The sequence below is a fragment of the Bactrocera dorsalis genome, chromosome 5 (assembly GCF_023373825.1).
Source record: "Bactrocera dorsalis isolate Fly_Bdor chromosome 5, ASM2337382v1, whole genome shotgun sequence".
NCBI lineage: Eukaryota > Metazoa > Arthropoda > Insecta > Diptera > Tephritidae > Bactrocera > Bactrocera dorsalis.
This window is the reverse complement of record NC_064307.1, coordinates 11022173-11043358: the sequence shown is the minus strand read 5'-3', so window position 1 is coordinate 11043358 and position 21186 is coordinate 11022173. Positions and strand designations below refer to the sequence as shown.

Below are 21186 nucleotides of genomic sequence, written 5' to 3'. Positions count from 1 at the left end.
TGTGTTTTGTGTTAGTTTAAACAGTGCAAGTTATTATTATATAATTTCTTATTTTTCTATATTTAAACGATAGATTATAAATTACTAAATCTATAAGAATTGCACGATTTCATAAAAATAGTAGTTTTTCCAACGGTTTGTGTGTTCTTTTCATTCATTTCATAACAACTAAATTACATCTAGATAACCATTTAAGCGAGAAATGAACATCATTATTTCCACTCCATTTCTTGCTCTCGCTTGCTAACAGCTCCTTTCCCTTTATATAATATTTACATTTCCGGGGTATTCGCCTCTCTCTTCAAACTCAGTGCCTCATTAAGCGTTGGACTCAACGCCAGCGCGGGGTTCGCCACCGCAATGATATGTCCACCGGCTGCTGAAATAACCTGCACACCGCCGAGCGGTGAACTGCTCAGCATACCAACAGGGCCATCGGTTGTGGGACAGCTCATAATTTTTAATTGGTTGCGCTGTTGGTGACTCGGTGAAGATTTATTGTGATTTGCAGTGTCTAACAGCTCTTGGCCACTGTGTACAGCTGTGCTGGAAATCACATTGGGCGCAAATGACGTTAAGCTCTTGAATTTCATCGCCTCGGGCAAGTCGCGCTCATTATCGAGTGAACTGGGCTATAAGTTTGGGGAAATGGAAAATATGAAAGAAAAACGAAAAATAAATTAGTTATGCTGGGAACATTGCGAAATTGGAGAGAGGGAATTAGTAGTATATTTTAAGAACTCATAAATATTGTTTTCTAAGGCTTGGTTAAGCCAATTGCTTGAAGATTTTGACAAATACTTTAATCTCGCGTCTATATTCGGCATTTTATGAATCGTTGAATTTTGCTAAGTAGCATTTTGTAAATACTTACAGGCATCGAGGGCGAGCTGGAATTGCTGAAGGAGAGCCTTGAGTCATTATCGTTGTCGTCATATTCACTTTTGCTGAGGCTATGAAGAAAAAAATATTGAAATTTTTTTGTCTAATATGATAATGTTATATACAATAATATTAATAACTAGCGATATATGATATTTACTTGAATTTGCTGATGTCCGTTAGATCGAATGGTGGCTTAGCAAATTTCTGATACATCGCGAAGAGATTGTAACGCGAGTCCTCAGTTGATTCCTTCAAGTTGGAAATGCATTAAATTTTTTACGAAATCTTTTTTTAGAAATGTGAAAAGGGCAAGCACGCACGATTCCAAAGCAAAGCAAATAAGTAAAAAGCGTTTTCGGTTTTGTTTTTAAGCATAAAATTTATTGGCAAATTCATGAAGCATAATAATTTAAAACTTTACATTTAAGTTAATAATTGAATAATTAGCTCAACTAAATAAATTCGCTACATTACAAATTAAAAAACCAACAAAGTCAACAAGCAACACTTATTTTACACCAACAACTGGGTTATTGTATACATAATAAGAAGATTGAGGTTATGTGTGGTATTAATACGAAAAAGAAACATAAAAATCAACAGGCAACAACTACAGGATTAACGAATAACTAATAATATTACTATAATGTGGGTATATATAGTTAAATAAATTATGTATATATTGCAGTACAAAATAATAACACAAAATTATGGATACTTTTGCAAGCTTAATCATACGTCAACTGTAGATTTTAAATATATATCGTTCCTAATCCTTCTACTGCTTCATTAAATAAATAATTTCTGTCATAATATTTGGTAATAAAATAAATTCTAAAATTACGGTCAACAAGCTAAATAAAGTACTCTTACAATATATTATAAATTACATATAAATCTACATTTTATATACGTTTAATATAATAAATTAAACTCCTCGATATGTCTTTCAATTTTTATCAAAATAACATAAACTATTTTTATTTTATCCCTATTTTATTATATCAGACCATTTGACGCCTGTAAATTGTTCTTCGATTCGCCTGCCTTCAAGTCTTGTTTTAAAAAAGGCGGCTAAAACACATAAATAACAAGAGATCCAAGTAGAGCTACTTCCTTCAATAGATTTTTTCCGTGAGTTGTGTAAAGCTGTCATGTTATTTTGGTTCAGTATTGTTTGGCTTTTCATCGAGGGAAGACTTACGCCTGAGCAACGTTTACTTTAAATAATGTGTTTCGCGCTTTGCTCAACTTATGGTCAACATAATCGGGCTACTGAGCGTAATATTCGCAACATCATCACCCATCTTGACAGCGAGCATTCATTATTGGATAATATTCAACCGAATAGACCACGTCCAGCAGGCATTGAAGAAAATAGAGCAGCCGTAGTTGAGAGTGTACACGAAGACCGTGACCGAGACTGAAGCCGCTCGACCTTCCCAAGCGACATCGCTTTGCTCTATGGGGCCTTGAAATGTTTTCGAGCCAAATTTTGTTCAGCGATGAGGCCCATTTCTGGCTCAATGGATATGTAAACAAGCAAAATTGCTGTATTTGAGAAAACAAGTATTTGGTGTAGTTTGTGGGCACGAATCAGTCATCGAAAATTGGGCTCAACGGAAGAAACATTTGAGACGTAGCCGCTGCCAACAATTGAAAGAAATAATCGTCATAAAATAAATGCAAAAGAATGTTCTTTAGAATGCTATAAACATTCTCCATTAAATTTGAAGTTTCGGGGTTTTTTTCGTAGGGAACCTCGAAATGGATCACCCTTTATATAGCACTGATATACCAAAATCATAAAACTTAACTAATTTATAGCTATTTTTTTAACTAAAAGATCATTTACTGACTATCTGAAACTTTATCAGTGATAATAGTAGTAATCAGTATAATATAAATTACATTCAAACTATTCACCAAAACTACTACAGACGTAAATAAAGCAATCATTTAATATACAGTTAGTAATATAATAATACTTTTTAAATGTTTCAATACTTTGTTTAATACTGTGTCAATTCCAAACATCTGTGTACTAATGTGTCTACTATTATACTTCTTACTTATTGTTTGATAATATATTAACAACTTTTTTTAAAAAGAAATTTCAGGATATCTTATTTGAGGTTAGGTTTATCATTGTCTTAGCAAAATATACAGGGATATGTTTATACGACCATGGCAAGAATCTCACATTCAATATATGTTTTTGTAGGGAAATGGAGCTGAAAACGAGACATTCTTGAATGTAGAACTTCTATTTTTGAAATCTGTCTTTGGTTTCTATGGCATGGATTCCGATTATCCTTGAAGCAATACCAGAGTTTGGGGCCGCTATTAAGATATTAAATTTTCACTAACATTTTTCGAGAGTCTGGTAAACATTTTCACAAACAAAATGCTTAAGCTAAGAACGTAGAGGAAGAAGTACCCAAGCAGTATAGTAAAAATACCAAAACACTAATTGCCTTTTTCTTTAAGTATCACCTCTGTAGTAACGTGTATTCCAATTATTGAACGTCTACCTATGATATATCACTACTTCCGAACGACCTCTTCATATTCTGTTTAAAAATAATCTGTAAAACAATCAATTTCGATTCTCAATCTATATAATAGTACCTAGTTGATATTCCCGCTTAAGCACTGCGACAAATATAATTCTGAGAATATTTATACGCGTATTTCTCAATTCAGAATCATAGTAAAATATGAACGAAGCCCATAACCCTAAGCAATTGTACTGTGGGTACTCCCTTTCAAAGCATTCTCCACCACATTTGCAACCACAAGCTGAAGCTAAAGCGTGTCATAAAGCAAAAGAAGCAATATTGATTAAATTTTTGTAAATATAACACAGCAATAGGCGTAAGCATTTTTGTACTGTTCAGAGCGTTATTTGCTTACCCGACTCAGACCCAAATCGGTTGGCGTTATGGCGTTCGTTGTCTCAGTAGAGGCCAAACGTGTACGCTTACTCGACGCCGAAGCTGTCGAATCACTAGACTCACAATCCAGGACGGCGGCGGAACGTGTCATGGCCTGCTGTGCTTGCATTACTTGCGGTAAAAGAGCGCCATAACGCGCTATGCTCGCCGAGTGACCGAAACCAGCATCTTTGACGATTTGACGCGCCAATGGAAAGAGTTCGTCGCGACGTGTCAATAGAGCTGGCACTAGGCGACACAGTTGAGCCGCCGCCTCATTCACACAGACTTCGTGCAGTGTGAGCGGTTTCTCTGGACGACGCTTGCAATCGAAGCGCCCATAAATCGCTGAGTATTTGCGAATTTCGTCCATACGACGTGGATCATTCTCATGCATGGCGATGACTTGTTCAAGCTCGCGGCTGGTACGCTTCTTCGAGGTGTGTGCGCGCGGTTCGCGTTGTGGCAATTGACGTGCGATTTTCTCGGCACCTTGTGTTATGCGCGCCACTTGCATATCGGTGAGTACGGGTGTGAGTTGTGGCGAGCTGGACGAGACTTGATGTGTGGTGCCCGCTGTGGTGCTGCCACCAGTGGTGGCGCCTAATGTAGGTGGTACGACTGGTGTAGCGGCAACAGGAAGCGTAGCTGCCGGAAGCGGTAACGGGGTATGTGGTTGTATGGCAGGCATTGGGATAACAGGTTGACAGATTTGTGAAATCAAATGGGAGGATGTGGCAGCGAGTGGTGTGGGGTTAAAGGCGGATGGTGTGGGATTGTAGGTGGGAAATGCGGTGCGTGTAAACGAAGGTGAGACGTCGTGTTTCATATGCAGCGTAGTTGATTTGGTTGGTGTGTCGAAGAGTCCTGCAAAGAAAGTAAAAGTTGTTGTTAGTAAGTTGTTGTAAACATTTTGATTGCATGAAGTTACCCGGTGTGCTGGAGGTGGATGTTATAGGACCCTGAAATAACGTTGGATTATTGGCCCACTCATGTAATGCTTTTTGAAGTCGACGTACATGCAAAGGCTTCGACGCCATACCTACTAAAGCCATGATTTCGAGGAACTCTTCTTCGCCCGCTTCGTAAAGTTGCTGTACATCATCCCCGCCCATTTCCAGCAGTGTGTCATAGTAGACGAGTAGACTCGCGCGTTGCAGCACGCGATAAAGCTGCGTTTCGGCCTCATTATTAGGGCGAGATGTGGCGACCACTGTAACGAAAAAGATAGAGTGTAAGTTAAGTTGATTAAAGCTGAAGGCATAATTAGTTTGATCGAGGTTTGAAAAATATTATTAATAAAACTGTTTATATACAGCTACTTTAAGTTTCAAGCACAATTGTTGCTGGGTTTGGATATCTTTACAACTTTAGAAGCACGGTGATTCCTAGGAGACCTCTCGAATAGTGAAGCTACAAAAGCAATTATGTTACAAGTATATAGGAGAACCTTATATATCATTGATGGAAAATAATGAATTACTAATTAAAGCTTTACTTTTAATGGCTCGATGGTAAAGATAAATGAACCTTGAGAATTTTGTTTCAAATTTCGCAATGCGCCTAAATGTAGGCAACATTTTTTTGTATGTTTTCTGTTTTGCGTGTCAAAGTAGACGTTGAAAGATTAGAATATACTCATTTTAAACTGAAAATAGCACAGTTTTCAGTTTAATTGTTGCGAGTTCATTATATTTTTTATTTTTATTTTTCAGTAAACTATAAATAATGTAAAAATATGTAAATTTTTACTGCTAATAGGTAATGGATAATACCTTCACGAATTAAAACAAAAAATCAATTAATTTAAAATCCTTTAGCCCTACATTTCATGCACTCATTCTGCTCATATTAAACGCTGCTGCACAGATTTAAAAAATACCATGTTTTTTGCCTCAAAAAGCGGCGTAAAAATAACTCTTGTCAGCGCAAATGAGATTCTCCGCACATTAATGAGATTCCCACAACACTTTCAAAACCATAAGAAAAAAACTACAGCAAAGCCAGCATCGAGTTAAACTTGGTCGGCAATAATAAAAATAAAAGCAACAAAAATGCCTTTTTTGTGATAAACAAAAAACATGACGGCCGACGTACATATGTGGACCATAACCCTTTTTCAAACAAGCCAAAGACGACCATAGCAAAAAAAAGGGACATGTAAAAAAATCCCCCAAAAATGAAATGCCAGACAAGGCAGGCCACGCCAGACCAGACAGACCATACCCGACCAGCCCAGACTAAGCTAAACTAAGCTGCGAGCAGCATAAAAAACTGCCCAAGCGTACGTACGACTACGCTGCGCCGCTACCTTTACTGCCGCAAAACAATCTGCATAAGGAAATGGGTGTGCAATGTGCATAAAAAACACATACATATTTATACAGGAGCATTCAAGTTGCTATGTAGTTTGTATGTATGCAAAGCGTAAGCACATCAACAATATGCGCGCTGCGTTGCGCTTACGCAGAAGCGCTCAACCCGTTCCATGCAAAGCGGTGGATGATTGAGCGTTGCGGCTGCGCGTTTCATTCAAATTTCGTCAGCAACACCACCGCTAAGGTGAGCGCACACAATGAGCCGCACAAAAAAAAAATGATGAAAAGGATCATCAGCAGCATTGCTCGTTAGATACGCACGCAGAAGACGAGCGCGGAGTGATAATCTTAGAAGGGCGACGGCGGTAAGAAGGACTATGTTTGTATTTTCGATTTTTTTCTGTATTTTTTTCAACACTTTCGATATTTTTTTCATAGTAAAAGCAAGAAAAAATTGCTTGCGTATTCAAATTAAGCGTGTGAAATATTGAAGACGCTGCGCCGTTTGATCAAAGTGATTTGAGCAAATAATAAAAAGTGAAATGATCGGAAAAAAACTCTTTAATATGTGGGAATTATTTAGAAATGAGTTGGGAGAATAGCAGGACTGTTTCTTATTTTTTATGCGTGTGCGATTTGTGGTGATGGACCTTATGCGAGTAGAGATGATAGCGAAATATTTTGAATATTTTCGAAATTTTGTCTAGTAGAGATTACGAACTTAAGAAACTTGACAACCATATCGACTAATTTATGACTGATGTGCGCTTTACAAAGTTCTATGTGGTTTCCGAATACTTATCTTTTAGATGCATTCGGTGTCATAGAAAAGTAATATCTGAAATAATCAGCGTATAAGATGATTAAAGTTTGACTTCAGCGGACCTATGTTACGAAAGAGGTTCGTTAGCTTTTAGAGGGATAATGATAATGTGGACATAACTTTTTTGTAAAGAATTAGACAGAATATACAAATATTGTAGAACTTCACAATTTAAAAATCAGTAATTTTAGTTTTTGATACCAAAATACATATTTCCAGATTTCCAGCATATTGCAAAACATATAGTATAGTGGTACTACGCACTTCATGATCTTCATTGAGCAATGTTTGTTCAAAATCAAGCGGCTAGGCCCATAGCGTTTTTCGCGGACGGATCGAAGCTTGGAAGAGCGGTTTGAGAGAAGTTTTCTTCAAGGAGCTCTAAGTTTAGTTTAAGGCTAATGATAACTGCCATACCGAAATTTCTGGATACTACAAAGTTGAATAGCACGCAAGAGGCATCTTGCATCCTTGTTCCACTTACCCCGGAGTTGAAAAGAGCTGGATCTGGTCCGTTGTCCTCCTACGTTTTAGCGCTGAACCTATGGACCTCATGTGAGCTTAGAAGACGTTGGTCGTTTACCAGCTCCTGAGCTACTATGAGTTTCTTTAAGTCTTGAGTAGAACGTAGAGGATCTAATTAATTATTTAGGGTGAGGCGAAACATTTCATCGGACGCAAGTTTTATGGAGGACATTGAGGTAGAAACATCCAAGTATTTTCTTCTTCATTGTCCAAATTTTACAAGGTTGAGTTGGAATATCTCGATAGTACCAGGAAAGATAGCCCAAACTGATATTAGTCGCATCAAGAAATGAGTGATTTGTGTTAAGCTTAAAGCGCTTTGTCGAAGTAGGAGGATTTTTATGATAATTATATGCTAGTTTAAGGTACCACAACGGACAGGCGATTGAGACTGTCAAAGCTATATTCCTTTTGACAATTGCTATAGGATCAGGCTTTGAACCTAATCTGATTAGCTACTACGGTATTTGTCTTTCAAAGAACCACCACTTCCAAAAAGGTTCCGTTCAAAGTCTATGTATAGAGCTAATGTCAATTGACTTCAGAATGTTCCTGATTAAGTACTACACTGATGGATATGATAAATATAATTTTATATATATATGAATACAACGAATCTATTTTTTTGCCCAAGTTCTTATTCGAAAGCCTTTGTATGCGGATCTACAACAATAAAAGAGAAATACACTAACTTTGATACTCTCCCAATTAAAATATCAATCTTTAGCTACCTTTGCCTAATAAAAGTATTTTCCTTTAAGGAAAGTCTGATTTTGTTGACCTCTTCGGGACTCGAGCTTTAACCCACGAAAAGAACAAGTGCAAGTAGCTTCATCACCCTCCAATCGTATATGTATATATATATATATGTATACATAAAGTCATATTGATGTATGCGTAAAAAACTGCAACTCAACCCCGTGTAGAAAACACAAATCACCTAGTCGCCATTTAAGTATGTTCATTATCGATTGCGATCGTTATGGGTAGCCATGTGCCACTCAATTGTTGTGGTTGTTGCTGTTGTGCGATTGTTGATGCTAACGATAATGTCAGTTGAACGAACGCTAAGTATTGGCATTAGCGCAATAAAAACATAAACAGACGCACACTTACATACATACATACGTACAAACATATATATGTACATACATACATATATGTATATATGTGTGTGAGTATGTGTATGCAAAAAGTGCAAAAGCGCGCAAAGAAAAAGCCTAATGAACAGAAGCAAAATCAAGTGATTGAAGGGCCATGGAGTGAGCCGCTGACGGACGAACAGGCGCGTAATGTTGATGCAGCGAAAAGTGAAAATGTCGCACAGCAAAAACAACAATGCAAGCAAGCAAATGAATTGAAATAAAATACAAATATATGGCAATGCTGCATGATAATGTGAAATCGTAAATAATTATGTGAGAACATATATTTTTGTGCGTGCGCACGGCCATAAAATGCCGCAGCGAAGCAGTTAGCAAGAGACGGACACAGAAGACAAAAGACGGTGGTAGCCAGAAGTGAGGTTAGATCGAGCGCCGTATGGCCCACGCGTACGTCTGTGCTGGCGAGGTGGTAAGTCACAGGCAGTCTTATGTTTTGCTCTTGCAGTGGCGCAGTTGTTGCGCTAGTGGGGCAACTACAAAACTGTGTGCGCACAACTCGAATATTGTTGCACGAACTGTCGCCGATGCGGCAATTACTGCCGCCAACAGCTAACACGGACTTGTACATAAGCTGCTGGACTTGGTTAGCGAGTGTCTGTGCATGTGTGCGTGCAGTCTGCCAGCGTTGCACCCGCCACGCAAGCGTTCTGACAGCCGCTGTAGCTGTTGTCTTTGGTGTTGCTGCCAATGTTGCTACGCTGCCCTGTTGTTGGTGGCACTCGCCGGTTGGTGCTGATCGTCAACATCGGCACGGCCGTCAGCCAGCCAACTTGCTGGACATTAACAATATAACACGGTTAAAGCGCAGAATAACAACAACTGTAATGTCCGCTGATAGGCCCACTTTTTTGCTAGTTGTCATTTGCTTCTGCTCAAATTATTGTTGCAAAAAATTATAATTAGTAAGGCTTGGTGCGGTAGGTGGGGGAGTGGTATGCTGCTTGCATGTTGACTTGAACGCCACTACATATCTCCTCACCGCGTGCGATGAGTATGCAATAGCGCACTAATAAATACATATAAACGGTTGGAATGATGTCTTTGCTGCGTTGAGTTTTGCTGTGTTTGTTGTCAGCTGCCGTGTGGCACAATACAGCAAAGCAAACTGTTGCACACGCTCTGAGGTATTAATGATAGCAGCGCTGATAAAAAGTATGATGTGCTGAGAACGAGAGAAAGGCACAGTTTACATAAGCGCTAACAAGTAGTGATAATATTAACCCTTGTGTTGGGGTAAAGGCCTAAAATGCCCTACCAAGCTACGTAAGTATTTGCAGCTAATCTAGGGACCGCTGCTCCGTTATTTTACAAATTATCTGAGTAAAATCAGTTGATCTGAGTACATTGTTAAAATACAGTTATGTATAGGAATTTTCAATGCCCTTGCTTATCAGTTGGCTTTTAAATGTGAAATGGAGTACGCTAATCGAAAATTAATAGTGAACGAATTTATAGCAAATCCGACATGGTCAGGTTCAAAAATTGGAAAAAAATTAAAATTGTCCAAAACAACAGTTTGTAGTGTAATTAAACGGTACAAAAATACTTTGGGCATAGAAAGAGCTAAAAAAATGTGTGTAAAAAGAGGAGCGCGGGATTTAGAATTAGTAAGGAAGATACTAACCTCAATTAAAAAAAATCCCGGGCCATCTGACAGTGATCGCGCCAAAAAATTCGGGACAAGTATAAGTACCGCCAGGCGAATACGTTTAAATACTGGGCTAAATACATACCGTGCAATTAAGTACCCAAACAGATCTGACAAACAGAATATTTTGGCAAAAAGACGCGTACGACTTCTGTACAATCAGATTTTGACGAAGTTCAAAGGCTGTCTTGTAATGGATGACGAAACTTATGTCAAACTCGATTGCAATCAACTTCCTGGACAAAAGTTTTATGTGGTAAAGAAGGGTGGGAATGTGGAAGCAAAATATAAATATAAAAAAATTGATAAATACGGTCAAAAAGTTATGATTTGGCAAGCAATATGCTCCTGTGGCCTTAAAAGTCGTACTTTCGTAACGTCGACCACAATGACATCGGATATTTATAGAAAAGAGTGTCTTGAGAAAAGATTACTGCCGTTTATTCGACATCACAGAACTTCTGTAAAATTTTGGCCAGATTTGGCAAGCATACATTATTCTTCCACTGCCATGAAGTGGTATCAAAATAACAAGGTGGAAGTAATACCAAAAATCTTTAATCCGCCTAATTGTCCACAGCTTCGCCCAATAGAAAAATATTGGGCGATAGTAAAAAACAATTTGAGGAGAAGTGGTCGGGTAATAAAAAAATATGACTCAATGTTGCCTTTATGGAATAAACATGCAGCTAAAGTAACAAGAAAAACTGTTCAAAAGTTAATGTCCTCTATTAAAAAACATGCTCGCAACTTCCTACATAACAAAGTTGAATAATTATATCTTGTATTAAAATTAAGAGCTTAATAAATTCTCTTCTTTAACGTATTAAAATTTTTAGTTTCCGTTGTTTATCTTTTTAGTTATAATAATATTTTTGCGTACAGATTTTAAGTGAACAATGCTTTACGTAAGTATTTGCAGCTAATCAGAGACGTACAATTTTCAAATCAGTTAGAAATTACATTTGGGTGTGAATGGTCCATATATATAGTTTTTTTATTTAATAACAACTGTTAGACGTTTAAAACATTCTCTTGAAAGTACGGAGAAGCTCATCAACCATCAAAAATCACACACATTTATGTATATCTCGTCTAGACTCTTTGCATTTATCGCAGGCCGCCAAAAAGTAAGATAGAGCACATACATGGTAAAATAAGTGCTAGCTTTTGGGCTTGGCCTAGTGAGCATACATACTATAACGGGTTTTGCTTTTGGCAATGAAAACACATACAATCCTATAGCTTGTTGAAAACTTTTAAGCCAAATGAAAATATTCAAATATTATCTTTCATTGGTATAAACTATGTACGGCGCCTACTGATAACGACCTATAAAATTTAACTCCTAGGCTCGCTTAACTTTTTATGAAGGAGATTTAGGTTGTAGGGTTGAATTATCCGCAACAGTTTTTTAGTGTCAGATCCGAAACTCGTACAAGCTTTTAGTTGACATTGTTTCAGAAATTGTCCTGAGGCGACTTATTTGATGTTTGAAACAGTGAATTAGAAATGTTCTGTTTGCTTTTTGGAAACTTTCCATAGAAGGCTCTAAAGCTTAAAGCTTCGTGAAAACCAACATAATGTCTCTCTTCGTAGAAGTGTGGTCTTTCATGTTACGTCGAGTCCATGGATAATTATACCCTAAACAGGTCACATTAAAACTGTCTTAAAATTTTTAACACTTAGACTGAGTCGTACCGTTTCCAACAACAAAGAGTGTACACGAAGACCGTGGAAAGTTGATTCGGTGCCGTTCGCAGCAACTAAGACTGATGTCTGGAACGACTAGGCGCATTTTACGTCAAGATCCTAAATTGAAAGCATAGAAAATACAGCTTTTCCAGAACTGAAGCCGTTCGACCTTCCTAAGCGGAATCGCTTCACTCTATGAAAAGTGCCAAAAAGATACGATGAATTCATACCAAATTTTGTTCCGCCATGTCGACCAAGGGTATATAAACAAGTAAAATTGTCACATTTGTGGTGAAGAGCAACCTGAAGATATTCAGGAGCTGTCATTTTATTCAGTAAAACTATGCTCTGATGTGGTTTGTGTCCCGGTGAAATTATCGGTCCATATTACTTCAAAAATGATGCCGGTGCGAACGTAACCATCAATGGCGCCCGTTATCACGTCATGAAAACCGACTATTTGATACCTGAAATTGAAGCACGCGATCTCGCCGACGTTTGTTTTCAATAAGACAGCGCCACAACCCACACATCACATTAATCAATGGAGTTATTGAGGGAACACTTTGGTGTGAAGTTAATTTTTTTTGCACATTTTGGGCCGGTAGATTGGTCACCAAGGCCATGTAATATGACATCATTAGACTTTTTCCTGTGGAGGTACATATGTAATGTGGACTATCCCGCTTCGATTCAGGCCTTGAAGCAAAACTTCACGCATGTGATTCGCCAGTTACCAGTTAAAATGCTCGAACGAGCCATCGCAAATTGTACACAATCTTTATGAGGTCTCGATATTTGAACCGACGGTATGCAATTTCCATTTTCGGGATGTATTTAACAACTGAAAAAATTGCTACGAAGAACTCTCGAAGACGTTCGTGATGACCGAATTGTCATTGCCAAAATAGTTAGCATTATAGGGGCTTGGATCCATTATTGAACTTATATTTTTTATTAATATGTGATTGATTTGCTTTCTTTTATTGTAAAAAATAGGCAACTAAAAATATGAAAACGTGGGCATGGGCTAACTCCAGCCACCTGGTCCAGTCTAGGGGTTAAAGTCTCACGGTAATGCTCGTGTAATTTTGTACCTGTCATTTGCCGCTGTTTAATGCTGCGAGTCTGTGCGGCATTGAGCGTGTTTGTGTGTGCGTTGCTTATTTATTCGTCTCTTTGGAATTGCATTGGCAGCAATAAATAAATGAGACGTGATTTTAATACACAAATAATGTACCACATTTCCTTCTCATTTAATTTACGATTTTTTTTTGTTTCAGCTACACTTCCTACATACAAACAAACAACAGTACACACAAATATACATACGTGCAACTGTATGTTGCAACATGATGCTGCGCTTGCGTGGCATCACTTAGAAGACATTGTTACTTTTTTGCCCCCCAACAAACTCCAACACACACACATACACATGAATATGTAAGTAAGCGCAAATGTGCGCGCGTCTTGTTGTTGTCATTTGCTAAATATGCTGTTTTTACTGCAAAAGTCGAGAGCGGCAAGTGCGAAAAAACAGTAAGTAGCTGCTGGAGCTTTTTACTTGCTCGCCACTTGAAGGCAATAATGACAACAGTCGACGCTGTCACATACCAACGAACCAACGTCTGAGGCGAATGGACGGACAGACATTGTCGCACAGCGCAGATTCTTGTCGCTGTTGATAATGTTGCTGTTGTTGTCAGCAATGGTGTTGAACAGCGTAACGCTGCGCCGCGCCACCGTTGAAGTATTGATGAGCTATAGGCGCTGCATTGCTAACCAGCCAACCAGCCAACCGGCACTGGCGGCCAACAGTCAGCAGTCAGTAGTCAGCAATCAGCAGTTAGCCGCCAGCTTGAGCGCAGAAAAAAGCCAACTCGGCGCATTTATTTGGGGAAGTGCTCGCAACGAATGCAGTACAAGTGAAATAACGCAATAAAAAAGCAAAAGCAACAACAAATACTCACACACTTGTATGCGTATGTGGGCATGGGCAAAAAACCTAAACGATATACGGCGAAACTATTTCTCATATGCCCGTACGATAAATTAAGGAGTTTTTAAACGACCAAATTCTTGTCGATCAAAATTCCAACGGTGGCAATAACGCCGATGCGTCGATGAGTTCGTCGATGACTTGCTGATGCGCGTAGCTGGTCGCAGTGCATGATGCGCATGCGCAACAGGCCGTAGTAAAAGTTGTGTGCCAGAGACAGCCTACCAGGCCAGCCAGCCAACCAAGCAGTCAGACACTCGCTTACCAATCACAAGCGAAGGGTGAAAGACGCACAACAAAAACAACAAAAAACAAATGAATAAGTAAAAACGCCTTGACTGCAGCCTCACAGGCCAGCTAGCTACCTTTGCACTGACAAGGAATGCAAAAGTGGCTGGGCGCAGCCTCAACACCCGTGTAATGGGCGGCAGCAGGGGAAAGAGGCGTGGTGTGGCGGCGCTCGGGCATTACCTTAAGATTGATGACAATCGTGGCCGTTAGTCAACAAAATGTTTTGCTCCTGATGTGGCCAACTACGAATTTCTTTGCCTTAATAGGAGACGTGTAGTTATGTGTATGCAAGTGTGTACACATGTTTGTATGTATGTACATGTGTCATGCTGTAGCTGCGGCTAGCAACAAATTGCCGAGAGCAGCTATTAATGCAGCACTGCACTGCTTGCCTCAAGGTAAGTTGGCCGGGCATGCGCGTTGCACGGTGAGCGTGTGTGTTGGTGTGCGTGAGTACATGTGTGTGTATTTGTGCCTTCATGCCTGCCTGGAAACGAAAAAAACACCCCTCCTCAGTTTAGGGGTGCGTTCCCTGGCTGGGGTTGGTCTAACTGTCGCTGCTTTTACAGTTCGTTTTTCGTGTGTATATGTGTGTGTGTCCTTTTTACGCATATCCTTCGTGCTGTCAGCCTATCAAATATTAGAAACTTGTTTTTCCTTCTAGTTATTGAAGATCGCACACCTTTTGTTTGCTGACTTGCGCTTGTATGTGTCTAACGGTAGTTGAAAGATCTCTTCAAGGGTGCTATTGAATGCTGCAAAACGGTATTGTGGTTTCTTCTTTCAAATATGGCGTTCTCAGGTAGACAAAGGTTGTATATTTTTCTTGAGTAGTTGAGAAGCTAAGGGTGTTTTTCTAGCTTGGCTTTTATTTATTTGAGAAATAACTTTTTTTATTGTTGCTGTTTTTCGTGACAATTGCAAGTCTTTTTAGTAGTTTCTTCAGTTTTGAGATCCGTTAAAAATACGTTGCAACGCGTTCTAATTAAGCGTAAAAAAGCCAGTGACGCGAGACCGCTTTTATTTGCCTGCCAATAATGTTGCCTTTTATGCGTCTTGTTGCTAGCTTTTTTAGCTTAGAAAATGTGTTAAAAAAGACGAAATCTCACAACTAAATATTGAGCTTCCCGGCGGCGCTTCAGCTGCAAACAATACCAATTCAAGACATATCTAACGGCATATCCTTGCTATTTTTGGCGCTTTTTCTACGCTTTCATATAAAAATGTGCGCTTTTTCCGATTTCGTATTCACTATTTATGTATGTGTATGTGTATATTTGTCCATACATAGATTTCTCCACACCACACAAATACATATGTACATATATAGATATATGCGCTTTTAAATGCTTTGAGGGTGGAAAAAACCGCCGCGTGTTTTTATCGCCCTAAATAACTTTCCTTTTTGCTAAAGCTTTTTCTTGCTTAGCTGCCTGCCTTTCAATGCTTTCACATGATTTTAGTAATGTCATGACTTTAGATATTGTCAACTTGTGTGTATGTGTGTGTGTTTTTTTTTAATTTTTTCATTGATTGACATAGACTCACAAAAACTTCTACTCTGGCGGTGAGTGAAAAAATTGGCGTCTAACTGGGTGAGTGCATTTTTGTTGTGCAATGATGCAGACAGATTTTTATACCCAGCGTATTAATCCGAAGCTATTATGCGCATAACTGTTGCTGGTGAAAGGTTAAAGTTTTTTGATTACGCGATTTAATAAAATGGCAACATTTAGAATGAGCAATTGAACAATAAGATTTTCGAGCCAGCTTTCGAAGTGTGTACAGTTCACTTGAGCTATTATAAATAAATTATTTCAGCATATTTAGAATGTATCATCGTTTGAAAATTTTGCCTACTGAAAAATGTTAATTTTATATATGAATCATATCCATTTCTCAAACACTTCTCTCTAAATGGTTTAACCTCGGATTTCATACTGCTAAACCCAGCTTCAAGAACTGATCGAAATCAATAGTAAGCTTTTGCAACATGATATAGAAGTTACACTTCAATACAATATAATCACTCAAAAATACTGAAGCTACTGCAGTTGCATCCCAGATTCAGGCTAATTCCAAAATAGTTGTATTTTAATAGATCGTAATTGAGGTACTTTTTTCAATAGCCTTGTTTTGACAGATCACACGTGAGTCGTGTCAAACTACCATGTTAGTTTTCTTCAGTATTGTTTGGCATTTCATTATGGAAAGGCTCAAGTCTGAACAATAAATCGTTCAACTTTATTAGGAAAATTCATAGTCTGTAAAGAATGTGTTTCGCGCACTTCACTCAACTTTTGGTTAACATTGTCAGCCTACTCGGCGTACTATTCGCAACATCTTGAAATCCAGCATACATTATTGGCTAATATTCGAAAGATTATACCACGTTCAGCACACAGTGAAGAAAATATAGCAAGCGTAGCTGAGAGTGTACACGAATACCGTGGAGAGTCGATTCGGCACCGTTCGCAGCAACTCGGACTGACGTATGAAACGACTTGGCGCATTTTATGTCGAGAAGATCTTGAAAACGTACAAAATACAGCTTGTGCAAGAAACCGAAACGAAGCTGCTCAACTTTCTTAAGCGATATCGCTTCGCTATATGGGCTCTTGAAAAGTCCCAAAAAGATGCGACGTTTTGGAGTCAAATTTTGTTCCGCCTTGTGACTCATTCTGGCTCAATGGGTATTTAAGGAGTTACATGGGTTTACGGGTTTCAAAAAACCGAACTTTTTTCCTAAATTTTCAAGTTGATCCGAGTAATAGTTTGGTCTTGAGAACTTGTGCACTTGAGGCTAGCTAGGCTAAGTGCGCCGTCTTTAAACGCGTTTTCACGAAACTGTGTTTTTGAAGTCGGTTGGCAAGATTTCTCGAGAACTACTCAACCGATCTTCATGAAATTTTACACAGGTCTTTGAGATACAATTCTTAAAGACTTGGACGAAGGGTTTTTTTCGATTACAACTATTTAAAAAAAATATGTCACTAAATTTTTACTGAAATCTTAATTTTTGTTTTAAAAAATATTTGAAATGATGAATAATGATAGCGGCGAAGAGCAAGTGCTTACTTCTTACTTAAAAAAAGTATAAAAAACATTCAAAATTATAAAATTTTATTGTTCATAAAATTAATTATCCTGTGTGCAGGAAACGTAATGGCTCTATATGATTTGACTTGAGGTCGACGAATCGAACAAACGTCTCATTAAACAGCAGAGTTCAAATCCAAGATATATTGCATAAGTAGCAGCAGGATAACCGATACATATTTGCACCCTGCACAGGCATAGTAAGTTTGTAACACCCAGAAGAAAGCATCGAAGACCCTTAAAAATGTATATACTATATATAAAGATCAGTGTGTAGAGCTGAGTCCATTTAACGATGTCCGCCTTTCTGTCTGTATATATGGTCTCTCAGTTTTTGGGATATTGAACGGAAATTTCGCACATGTCCTCTTCTCCACAAGAAGCTACTCATTTGTCTGAACCGCCAATATCGGACCACTATAGACTATAACTATATCAATTCATAGTATGTAGAACTTTTTTTAATAAAATCTTTACTATCTTTATGGTACTCTATTTCATAGAATCTGAAAGATAACTTTGTTGTTTTATTTTATAAGTAATCAGATAACTGGTAAATCGAAGACGGATCTGTTAGCCGAAATCACTTCCAATTACTTCTGGATAATACAGCTCAGTTGACAGTCTTTGGAGAGATCTGGGATCGAAGGAAGATTTGGGAGTACATGTTGTTGTCGAAAGGTCTGTTACAAAGTCAATACTTGTATAGGAAGTCAAAACTTTCTAAATTATATTTGATAAACGTTTTTCTACCGATCTAGACAGACTTAAACTGCTGGCTTATAATAAAAGAACTCAACTAGCTTCAGTCTAGTACCAGTGTTACAATTATAGGGTGTGCCAAAATTAACACAATATTTAAATTTGCCGCCATTTTAGTTAATCTTCAATTGACGAAGTTAAAACAGTATTCCGCGGATATTTTGTATGAAATTTTCGAACAGCGGCAGCCAAGTGTTCATTATTTTTGAAATATTGGTCAATAATAAAGACACCTTGTTTACTAAGCCTAAAATGTCAACTGTCCATTTTTTTAGGGTTGTCAACACTTTACTACATAAATGGAAGTAAATTTAAATCTTGCGTTAATTTCTAAACTCGGAAATAAACAGTTTAAGATAATAAAATTTAAGTAGACTTAGAAACTGAAACTTACTTGTGCCATTCGCATTGCGACCGAATATTTTGCCAGGCGGACTCAGTATCGGACTCGATGAGGCGGACGGCGCGGCAGAGAGTGAACGTTGTCCTTCCGAAATAATGCTGGGTATCGACGAATTATTAGCATCGTCACCACGCACGAGATCGATAATAGGCACTGCCTGCTGCGGCTGTGTGGGCTGACTGCAAGCCGCCGTTAGGCTGAGCGTGCCACCCACAGCGGTCGCCGTTGAGATCGGCGCTGGCGCTAAAACCGTTGCGCTTTGATTGCCGACGGCTAAGCCGGACGTTACAACAGTGGCGGGAGCGCTAGTATTGCTGGTGCTGGTGATGGTTGTAGTTGCGGTTGTTAAAGCGCACGCGGTTGTGGCCGCGCTCGTGGCTAATGTACTGGCGGGCACGACAACTGTTGTGGACGTTGAGGCGTTGGGTGGGGCTGTTGTTGTTGCGGTGGTAACACTAACTTGACTGCTTGGATCCATTGTGGGCGGGAGCTTTGTGAACACCGTAGTGTTGCCGAAGTAAAGGATGCGGATGTTTAGGATGAAGGTGCGGGAAAGGATTCGGGATTTTGTTATAAAACGATTGAAATAAATTGAACTCTCACACACAAAATACAAAATGTTGCACGGAGCGTGTTTGTGAAACATGCAAACTACGATTACAATAAACGACAAGATGCACTAATTGGAGGACACACAACACAAAGAGAGTGAAGGCGCGTTAGTCACCAACTATGAAGAAAACAAACAAAAAACAACAGCAACAAAGCTACACAAAACGTCGTGCTTTCTGAGAATACACTAATATTTTGCGTTAAAACGTCTTTTTCGCTTAATCCACTTTAATTAGTAGTTTCTTTGTTTTTATTAGACTAAAAAATATTATATAGTTTTTTGCTTTTGCTTTGAGGACCGTCAACGCGGTAGTGCGCGCCACTCGTCCGTTCTAATTGATGGCAGACAAAGTTCTAGTCACTCGCGTCGTCGTTGGACAACTGTTGTGTTATGTTCTGCTGTGTGGAAGCCGGCCGGTTGGTCGGTCGGTCGCTTGCTGGTTTGCTGCTCGCACGAGTGTACACGCGCTGGATGTCGAACTCTAAGTCGAAGTAGCTGTGCCTGTGCCAGAGCTGTCGACGACCACAAGACTGTTTGTATGTGACCGTCGATGACGTTGTGTCTGCTTTCTTGGAGGGAAAAGTCTTAGAACTGCTTGCAGTCAAACAGAAAAGGGCAGATACCAACAAAAATATTAAAAATACACACACATACAAGCAACCTCGACTCTGATTGCTGCTGTGCGACCGTAAGGATTGCCATAGGGAAGGGTTAAATTGTGCAAGAGCACGCTGTCACAAAACGATGTGAGTGCAAAAAGCATAGCGAGGAAGAGAGCGCTGCTTGAAAATTGAGAAATCACGTGCATACCAACACAAACGCCTGCATATACACACACACACAAGCGCGCATGGTTTTCGTTGCTGTGTGCGCGCAATCGTGTAGTCAAGCACATCACGGTTCAGGCTGGCTTGATATTCGGGCGTCTGGCTGCCCGAAGGTTGGCTAGGTAAACCGTAAGGGGTGAGCTAACGTGTGAGCACACAGTGCACCAAATGCTTATACTCACTCACCGTGGTCGTATAGCTACTCGCTCGTTGGAAGCTGTGACTTTCTGATCAGAAAATAAGTTACGCATGCGCCGTATCGACTACAATGAATTACAAAAATCTGACTGATTCAGAGAGCGCGAAAGAGTGGTAAAAAGTGCGTGCGTGCGTGAGAACGGCAATATGCGTTGGTCTCTATGTGTTTGTAAGAGGAAATGTAGACTATTTAACAAGGAACTCCGCCTAGTTTTCGCGATTTTACTATTTGTAGATCTGACAATTGTGTGCATGTGTTTATGTGTGCGTGAGTGAGTTTGGTGGTAACTTAAGGATGCTTGGGTGCGCTCAAGGATATGCGAGCATGCGCACACATACATACAAACCAATTTTATTGCATTTAGGCTTAGCATAATTTGTGCGTGTTTGAATTGAAGATGCTCAACTTTTATATAATGTATCTAAGCGTAGTTACATAACATCTTTTCGCGCTGCTTTTGTATGTGTGCGTTATATGTATGTAAATGAATACATATACATAAATATATGCTTTTTAATATATGTGTGCAGATATGCGCTCAGTTTCATTTCCTCGTGCCATTTTGATCATTATGTGCTTGCTATTTCATTAACTGTTTTTTTCTACTGCTATGGGTGCTATGGTTTCATGTTAGATTTTTTTAACGCACTTTCCGTTAAAATTCACTATTCACTGAAATACGTTATTTGACTGAAAGGGTTATGTGAGCCTTTGCCATTACATACGTGTATAAGTAATAGAGAAATATCGTTTGACATAAAAAAGTGCACTTTATAGTTTTGGCGCGCAAATACACACAAAAACAAATTTGATGAGCGAAAAAAATGTTCAAAGAATACTGTTGATTTCATAACTGTTTCAACATAGAATTAATTGCTTTACTTTTTGCTTATTGAAAGGGTGTTTTCATTTCATTTTTTTTCAGTTTATATTATCGTTAGGTTTCATGAATAATACAAATTTAATTGGATTAACTTATGTTTGAATAATCAACATG

The 21186-nt window shown here is 38.8% G+C and overlaps 1 protein-coding gene across 1 annotated transcript; it reads right to left on the bottom strand.

The window, feature by feature from the left end:
• On the bottom strand, positions 1-19489 carry LOC105231486 (NGFI-A-binding protein homolog). Its single transcript, XM_049458069.1, has 6 exons — positions 18542-19489; positions 4773-5034; positions 3802-4699; positions 1043-1134; positions 875-953; positions 1-632 (listed from the first exon to the last, which is right to left on the bottom strand). Exons 1-6 carry the CDS (start codon positions 19194-19196, stop codon positions 273-275), a joined length of 2346 nt encoding a protein of 781 aa, XP_049314026.1. The 5' UTR covers positions 19197-19489; the 3' UTR covers positions 1-272.
• Between the last annotated feature and the right edge of the window lie 1697 nt (positions 19490-21186).